We start from the raw sequence: 8,931 nt of genomic DNA on the forward strand, positions 1-8,931 counted from the left end.
TGGTGGGTCCCCTACCCAAAGGGCCTTTCCATATGGCAGCAGCCTTATTCTATTTGGCATTTTTGGCAGAACAGGTGGTGTTCAAGGGATCACTCTTGGTCGTATTTGGGAGGTCCTGTGGGGTGCTGGGGATCAAACTGGGATCACAAAGGCCATGTGCAAGGAAAGGCCCCTGCACACCATGCTTCCTCTCAGGTGCACCCTCCCAGGATGAGGGGACGCTCTCTCCTGGGTCCCGGAGGAAGGAGACTCGGGGGTCACACAGCATCACTCTCATTTTGCCAAGATCCACTCCCAGGAGTGGAATCAGCCTCCCCAAGAACAGGAGAAAGAGCCCACACGCGCCAGTAAGACATTTATTATGCTAAAGAAGAGTTTTATTTTTCAGTTTCCCAAAACACTAAAATAAGCACACGGCAGAGTGATTTAGCACACAATGTAAACTGATATTCCCAATTAATGATCCTGAAATTGCCTAAGTCTTAATTTGGGACAGCTTTAGCTGAAGCTCTGAAGGAACCTTTATCAAAATTATCAAAAACAAACGACAAAAGGGGTTTATACCTCAGGGGAAAAAAAAATTCGGTGTAAAAGATCTCTCCATCTCTCATTCCCAGAGACTTTCTCCTGAAACGCCTGCTCGGCCCTCTCAAGCCACGCCAAGGGCCAAGCTGTCTTCACTCCTCTCTGCAATGTGCCAGGGTTCCTAGTTTAAGAAAGGGTGGTCCTACGGGTAAGTCTGATATTGCAACTTCCGCCACCAGGCGTGCCTTTCGGTTGCATTTCAAGCAGCAGGAAAGGAGAAAAGAAACAGTTTTGCTACAGACCGAAGGCGCCCTAGCCACGCTGGGCGGCCGCAGCTCCCCGCTAGGCCAGCAGGGCGGGAAGCCCCGTGTCCACTTCCACTTCATCCAGCTCGGGGAGAGGCCTGGGCCCGAGCACGTCCACATTCTGACAGTGACGGGCAGCTCCTCCCACGGCCCCGCCGGCCGGCCACTCCTTTGGGCCTGGTGGAACTGGTTCTGCCGTGCGCGTGTGCGCGCGACCCATGGCCTCCTGCCAAGCCCGCACCTCTGTCCACTCGAGTCACTGTCCACGGGCCGGAGCAGCGGGAAGAGACCAGGGCCACGGGCGGCTCGGAAGGAATCTGTGTTTATTCTCTGCGTGCACTGTGGCTGGGTGGGGGGTGCCCCTTCCCCAGCCCCCGGGAGCACCCTGCAAAGTCACAGTCTGCTCTGCACCCACGGGCTGGGCGAGGCCAGCAGTGCTTTCGGGCGCCACCGCCTTTGGGGACACCTCAGGGTGCCCGCGCCTCAGCGAGGGCAGGGTGCAGGGTGTGGGGCCACCCCCCTCCGCAGGGGCCGCCGGGAAGGGGGCCTGGGCAAAGCCCGCGTCGGAAGGCGACCCCCAGCCCCACGGTTGTCCAGAAGGGCCCGGTCCCCGGTGGCCTCCTCCCGGCCGGCCCCTCCCCACGGGGTCTCCGGCCCCCCGAGACACCCCTGCCAGTCTCTCTTCGGCCAGCACGGAGGCCGGACCCCGAGTCTCGCAGTGGGGCGCGGTGCCCGCCCAGTGTCTCGCCGCCTGGTGGCCGGGCTCCCGCGGGGCAGTGGCCGCTCCCGGCAACAGCTCCTCCCGGGGCCACACTCCCCGGTGTCCGTCCCTCATGTCGTGTGTCCGCAGCATTGGGCGGGGCCGAGCGCGGTGTCTGTCTGTCTGTCGGTTGGTCGGTGGGTGGAGCCTTCAGTGGATCTCAATGTGGACCTGGAAAAGAGCATCCGTTAGCGTGCCGGGACGTGGAGGCAGCGCACACCGCAGTGGGGCAACAGCAGGGCAGCGACGGGCACACGATCCCCAAAGCGTGGCCAGACTCAGACTCATTCTCAGGCTGTGGGGTCGTGGGCCAGCCAGGACACGCCCCAGGAGGGCTCAGGGGGCCCCCCACTGGACTGGGCTGGGCGGGCAGCAACTGACCGGCCCTTGCTACACACATCCCCAGCAGCGGGGATGCAAGGCCTCGCCGGAGGTGCCCAGCTTTCCACTCGCTCCTTCTCTCTCTGGTCTTGGGCTGCACACGGCGGAACGTGGGGACTACAACCTAGAACAGTGTTTGGGAGTCATTTCAGTGGAGTGCAGGGATGGGCCCGGTCTCTTGCTTGCATCAGCCCCCAGAGCTTCTGGAGATAACCCCCCCAATCCCCCCGCTCCCCCATAGTCCAGACGCTTGTGCTGGCTACTGCCCCTGCAGAGAGGGTGCGGCTGAATCCTCTAATGCACTCCTCTCCTGCTGGCCCCTCCTGACACGCACGGGTGGCCAGAGGCAGCTGCCAGGTACATGCCGGAGGGACAGCCCAGGCACCGTCACTACACGGGCAGGATGGCCCCAGAACCAAACAAACCCAAACCCCAGGCTCGAGAGAGCTGGCCGGCTGGGCACCGGCTTTGCACACGGCACGCCTCAGTCTGGTCACTGGTGCCCAAAGTCCCAGAAGCTGCACTGCCCAGTGAGACCCAGACACCAAAAGCCAGAAACAGAAACGGCTGTGAGCCCAGGACAGTGGTAACGTGGTGCTCAGTGATCTTCCCTGCAGCTGCAGCCTCCATTGCGTCCACTGCGGGAGGACAGGGTGGACATGCGGGCACCAAGGCGAAGACAGAGCCTGGACACTAAGACCAGGCCCGGGTGATGGCCCCACGGGCAAGCACTGGCCTCACACCCGGAGACCCTGGCACCATGCACACAAGCCAAACCCTGGAGAGTCAGTGGGGCTGGAACAACAGCACAGCAGGGAGGGCGTTTGCCATGCACGTGGCCGACCCGGGTTCGATTCCCAGCATCCCATATGATCCCCCGAGCACCGCCAGAAGTGATTCCTGAGTACAGAGCCTGGAGTAACTCCTGAGCATCACCAGGTGTGTCTCAAAAACAGAAACAAAAGAAAAAGTTGAGGCCAGAGAGAAAGCACAGCGGGTAGGGCAATTGTTTTGCCTGTGGCCGACTCAGGTCCAATCTCCCACACCACAAGGGGTGATGCCTGAACAGAGCCAGGAGTGAGCCCTGAGCACCACCAGGTGTGGCAAAAATACAGTCCAGCTGCAAGAACATGATGCAAGGACACAGCAGTTTCAAGGAGGAAGTGACCTCATGGCGGGCGCTGGGACACGGGCGAGGCCCAAGGGATGCTCCCAACAAGTCCAGGGAGGCCAGGTCATGCAATGGTGCAGAGTTCTGACTAAGGCAAGAACCTGGGGAGGAAATGACCAGCCAGTGAGCTCACGGGGGCGGGGGCAGGCGGGGGTCCTGTCCCCAGCAGGAAACTAGTGTGGGCACTTCCTAACTCCATTCTGGGCTACAAAAGGTGTCAGAAGCAAGGGCAGGAGTTGGGCTAGGACCCCTGGACCTGGTGGGTCTCGAGCTCAGGAGAACGCAGGAGAGGCCGGCGGTGAAGGCCCAATGAGTGGGTGCACACAGGACACCCCAGGCAGGACCCCAGGCCCCGCAGGAGCCTCTGGCCAGCAGGCTGGGGTCCCAAGGCGGGTGTACCTGGCGCTCCCAGTGTGGTCCCCACACTGCCAGAAGCAGCCACCCACGCCCCCCACACTCAAGAGAACGCCTGTCTCATCAGCAGAACCACGTGTTCGCCCACACGGCCGCCTAAACCGCAGCTGGTGCCACTGGCGTTGGAGCTGATAGCACGAACAAGCCCTTTCGGAGGTCACCAGGCCAGACCGAAATAACGTCTCTCAGGGGCTCCCACTGCAGCGCGGGCTCAGACCGACACTTGCGGAAACGTGATGAACACTAGCCTGAAATAGCACCTCTGAGCATCTTCTAATATGCGTTCACGCAGGCTCTAGGGAAATTCCTAAGGAAACCGGGTCACGCGCACGGCCAAGGCAGGAGCTCAGTCTCCGACCCCCGCTGTGTCCTTGGGCGAGGACTCGGCTACCGTAGAGATGCTGTGTCCCCAATGGCGCTGAAGTGACCGTCTGGGGGGGGTTGTCTCCAGAGCAGTGTCCAGGCGCCTGGGAGTCCACCCAACTGCTGCTAGGAGCCGGCCACGCTGGGGCCTCCAGGACCACCTCTGGCAGTGTTCGGGGGGACCATGTGATGTAAGAATCAAACCAGGGTCTCAGCACACCAGCCCTTAGAACTATCAGTCCTGATGTGTGTGTGTGTTTGTGTGTGTGTGTGTGTGTGTGCGTGCGTGCGTGTGTGTGTGCGTGCACACGCGTGCATGTGGCCAAACCTGGAACCAATGATGCAGGTTGACCAACCCAGGTCGGAGTGATGCAAGAACCAACCGGGACCAGGTGATCTTCCTCTCAGAGCCTGAGCACAAGTCAGCCCAGGCGGGGGACCGGCCCTCCTGCCCCGCGCCCCCCACCTACAACAGGCCCCCACAAGGGCTCAGCAGGGCCATCCAAGCCGGCCTGGGTCCCTCTCAGACCCACCTGCAGGCCACGCAGCAGAGCGGGCTACAAAGGGCTCAGTGCCAAGGGCCACCTGAGGGGCTGGCAGACAGCAGGGACCCTGCTGAGCCACTTTCCCTGGCTCCGCTGGGGTCATGGCCCCGAGAGGTCACACAGAGGACAGAGGACAGTGAGGAGGGACAGCACTCAGGACCTGTTTTGTGACATTTCTGTTGCTCCGATGATGCAAAGTGAAGGGTCTGGGCAGGAAGCACTTGCCTTGCCTGTGGCGGACCCTGAGTCAGTCCCTGGTACCCCAAGCGCCAGCGTGGCCCCAGGACCAAAGTTCACCCCAGCCCAATAGTGAAAAGTATAAGGACAAAGTGACCGCTTACGGTTAGGGTTAGTCTGAAACAGTCCTGGGGCCAGAAAGAGAGAGAAGACACGCGAAAACTGCTCCTACTGAGGAGGGCTCATCACACCCCTCGATTATTTTGTGTATTTTGATATTCCCATGAGCAGACTTTTTTTTTTTTGCTTTTTTTTGGGTCACACCCAGCTATGCACAGGAGTTACTCCTGGCTCATGCACTCAGGAATTACTCCTGGCAGTGCTCAGGGGACCATATGGGATGCTGGGAATCGAACCCGGGTCGGCTGCATGCAAGGCTAACACCCTCCCCACTGTGCTATTGCTCCAGCCCCCCATCAGCACACTTCTTAAGAAATGATGCTTGCCAGGTATGAGACTGCATTGACGAGGTACATGGGGCTGCATGTGATGAGGGGGTGGAATCGGTCCTGCTCCCTGTCATGACAATGCTCTGGGTTGCTTCCCTCAAATGCCTCCTCTGGCTTCTGACCTACCATGAACCCAGAGGCACACATACCAATCTTGGAACCCAGGGGCTTCTGGCAGTAATCCCTCTGGGTGTATTTCTAAAATATGAGAAATCCAAATTTGTGTGGCCGCTATTGTGGCCACATGACATCATATGCTCTTCATAATCAACAATAGAAAACAAATTTTCTAATGATGTCTTTGTGGCAAGTCAATGTTGGGGAAAATTCCAAATAACAATGATGGGTCTTTTGTCGTAATATTGAATGTGATCAACCTAGAGAGAGAGAGTAAAGTGGAAATCTGCCACACAGGTCGGGGGTGAGTGGGGGGTGGGTATACTGAGGTTCTTGGTAGTGGAAAATGTGCACTGGTGAAGGGACAGGGGTTTGATCACTGTATGACCGACTGAGACTTGAACTGAAAGGCTTTGTGACTGTTCTCACGGTGATTCAACAACAACAACAACAAAAATAGTTCAGTAAAAAAAAAAAATGATGCTTCAGAAGTCAATCAGGCTATAGATAGGACAGAGGCCAAGCTCTTACCTCGCACGTAGCCCAGACCCCCCCAAAAGAAGTAAATTGGGGGACACAGACAAACAGCCACGTACGCTCTGTCCCCTGCGCTGCCCCCTGAGCCTCACTCCCCACACCCACTCAGAGGCCCTTGTCCAGGTCCATACCAATCTGGTCTCTTCCTTTGTTTTTTAGGGGTCACACACAAAACTGCTACTCCCAGCTAGCCCCTCCCCCGCACCCCTATGCCCAGGGAAGGGGGGGTTGTCTCCACTGACAGGTGGGCCCTTGGGGTCTCAGAGCCTTGCCTGCCCTTCTCGGGTCCCCCTCATCTGGGCCCCTCAGCATGGACACTCCTGCAGGACGAGCGCAGACCACAGGATGCCGCAGACTAGATGCAGGGGCTGGAGCAGTAATGTGGCGTGGAGGGCGTTTGCCTTGCACGCGGCCAACCCCAGTTCGATCCCTGGCATCCCATATGGTCCCCCGAGCACCACCAGGAGTAATTCCTGAGTGCAGAGCCAGGAGTAACCCCTGAGCACTGTGGTCCAGAAAGCTGTTAAGTAAATAAGTCTCAGACACAGGCTGCTGGGACCGATTCTCGTCACAACCGTTTCTGTCAGAACCGCTTGGCGAAGGCCTTTCTGCCCTTTTCTCCAGTATTCACGCCTCAGACCTAGGAGTCTCTGACTCTGAATGTGAGGCGGGGCCGCAGCAGGGGTACAGCGGGGAGGGGGGTGTGCCTGGCACTGAGCCTAACACGGGCTCGACCCCCGGCACCCCAGAGGACTGCCAGGAGAGATTCCAGAGTGCAGAATTAGGAGTAACCCCTGACCATAGCGGTGTGGCCCCCCCCCAAAAAAAAGCAGCTGTGGGGCCAGAGTGCTAGCACACGGGGAGAGCACTTGCCTTGCACGCCGTCGACCCAGGTTCCATCTCTGACACCCCATCTGGTCCCCCGAGCACTGCCAGGAGTGAATCCTGAGTGCGGAGCCAGGAATATCCCCTGAGCATCGCTAGATATGGCTCAAAAACCCAGAAAAATAAATAAAAAAAGCAGATGAGTCCTGGATATGGCACCAGTGAGCGGAAACTAGAGCGGCAGGGGTTGAAAGCCAGGGACAGGGGCTGGGGGGGTGGGGTGGCCCCAAGCACAGCCAAAAACATGGGAGGGGTGTTGATACGGCAGCGCAGATATCCCCCAAATCCACCTCCCCCAGGGCACCACCTCGTGTGTGCCCGTCACCCCTGAACTGACCCACAATGCCCCTTCTCCATCTCCCCACCGACCGGCTTGGGGACAGGCGTCCACACCCTGCTGGCAGCCCAGAGACTGGGGGGGGGGGGGCAGTGCTGGGGCCGGCAGAGAGGAGAAAGGGAACCCCGAAAACACACATGGAGCCCAGGCAGATAAGGGTTAGGAGATCTGATGCGGCAGGACACGAGTGCTCACACCTGCTGACCCCAGCGGGCACCTGCCAGCCCAAATGACAGAATCTGCAGATGGGGAGGGGGCGGGGCAAGAGAAACCTCCAAGGCCAGAGACTCAGGTCCAGACCCCGATCCCCTCCAGGGGTGACCCCCAAACTCGGAGATAAGAGGAGTCCCCAACACCACCAGATGTGGCACAGCCTCCCCACACCCCACCCTCCCCATCCACATCAGCTGCGGCCTGGAGTTCTGGCTGTCGTCCACGCAATTCGGACCAACAGTCCGCGTGAGCTTCATCACCACAGACAGCGCACACCGAGGTCCAGGCGGAAGCGCCCCCGCTTCCTTTTTTTTAGACGCTCAGAGGTTCCTCCTGACTCTGCGCTCAGGAATTGCTCCTGGTCGTGCTTGGGGGACCCTATGCGAGGCCGAGGATGGAACCTGGATCGGCCGCATGCAAGGCAAACGCCCTCCCCCGCTGTCCTTCGCGCTCCGACCCCCATCCCACGGGCATCCCCCAATGCTGACGCTGAGAAGGGACGGGGCAGGGGGCATAGGGCGCGGGCCAGGAGCGATCCCTGGACGCCAGGTGCGGACGCAGCCCCCCGCAGCCCTGTCCAGCAGGGGCCGACGCGAAGGCGATGTGGCCCCGCCGGCGGGGAGCCCCCGCGCCGCGCCCCGCTGCAGGGCCCGCGCCCCGCCCGGCCCGGCCCGCCGGGCGCGCACCCACCTGCAGGCGGACGTTGAGCATCATGGAGGCCACGATGTAGAGGTAGGGGAAGTTGATGCGCAGCCGCCAGGCCAGGTCGAAGAAGATGAGCAGCGTGCGGGTCAGCCCCTTGCAGAAGACCCCATAGGAGCGCGCGGCGGCCGAGCGCGACAGCCGGACAGCCAGGCCCGACAGAGCCGCCGCCATATAGCCCGGCGCCCGCCGCCCGCCCGCCCGCGTCGCGGCGCCCCCGGCCCGCGCCGGCGTCAGGAGCGAGGGAGGCCGGCGGGCGCCGGGCGCCGCGGCCAGGGCAGTCGCGCTCACGCTCGGGCAGCGCTGGGCGAGCCGCCGCCGCTCCGGCCGCGCCGCGCCGCTGACGTCACAAAGCCCGAGCCGCGCCTGCGCGCGCAGGCCCCGCCCCGGCGCCCGCCGCCGCCGCCGCCGCCGCTGCCGCCGCCGCCTGTGCGCGTGCGTGGGCCGCGGCCCGCGGTGCCGTGCGCGCCCGCCCCCTAGCGGGGAGCTTGGTCACTTTGCCCGCGGGGCGGGGGGCGCGCTGGGAGGGAGGCAGGTGGGGCGCCCTAGGCTCGGGGACCGCCCGCCACGTGGGTGAGGGGACCTTGACCCTGTTGGAGGGATGGGGGGCGGGAACATCGTACGACGGGAGCTTTTCACGATTGTTTTTCTCTTCTTTTGCTTTTTTGGGTCACACCCGGCGATGCTCAGGGGTTGCTCCTGACTCTGCACTCAGGAATTACCCTTGGCGGTGCTCAGGGGACCCCAGGAGATGCCGGGGATTGAACCCAGGTTGGCTGCTTGCAAGGCAAACGCCCTCTTCCACTGTGCTATCACTCCGGCCCCAGCTTTACACGATTGTATACAAAGATACAAAGCTTTGTGACTTTGTATCTCTTGGTGATTTGATTTAAAACAATCATTTAAAAAAATTGAAGTTTCTGGTGAGCCTGGAAGATCGTCCGCGGGTTTTGCACGTGGTCGTTTTGCACGTGGTCGGCCTGAGTTTGA

At 60.8% G+C, this 8,931-nt stretch overlaps 1 protein-coding gene across 1 annotated transcript; it reads right to left on the reverse strand.

The window, feature by feature from the left end:
- Window positions 1-342: 342 nt before the first annotated feature.
- LOC130036654 (small integral membrane protein 10-like protein 2A) lies at window positions 343-8,234 on the reverse strand. The gene is made up of 2 exons (XM_056128553.1): window positions 7,930-8,234; window positions 343-1,761 (listed from the first exon to the last, which is right to left on the reverse strand). The coding sequence occupies exons 1-2, from the start codon at window positions 8,113-8,115 to the stop codon at window positions 1,741-1,743; spliced, it is 207 nt and encodes a 68-aa protein (XP_055984528.1). The 5' UTR covers window positions 8,116-8,234; the 3' UTR covers window positions 343-1,740.
- Window positions 8,235-8,931: the final 697 nt, after the last annotated feature.

The sequence above is a fragment of the Sorex fumeus genome, unplaced genomic scaffold (genome assembly GCF_029834395.1).
Source record: "Sorex fumeus unplaced genomic scaffold, SorFum_2.1 ptg000064l, whole genome shotgun sequence".
NCBI classification, from domain to species: domain Eukaryota; kingdom Metazoa; phylum Chordata; class Mammalia; order Eulipotyphla; family Soricidae; genus Sorex; species Sorex fumeus.

What these genes read in the sequence shown, in the direction of transcription:
- LOC130036654 (XM_056128553.1), bottom strand. Translation starts at nt 8,115, where the DNA reads ATGGCGGCGGCTCTGTCGGGCCTGGCTGTCCGGCTGTCGCGCTCGGCC. An exon ending in TGCTCAACGTCCGCCTGCAG is followed by an intron (nt 1,762 to 7,929) that starts GTGGGTGCGCGC and finishes GCTCTTTTCCAG; the next exon opens with GTCCACATTGAGATCCACTG.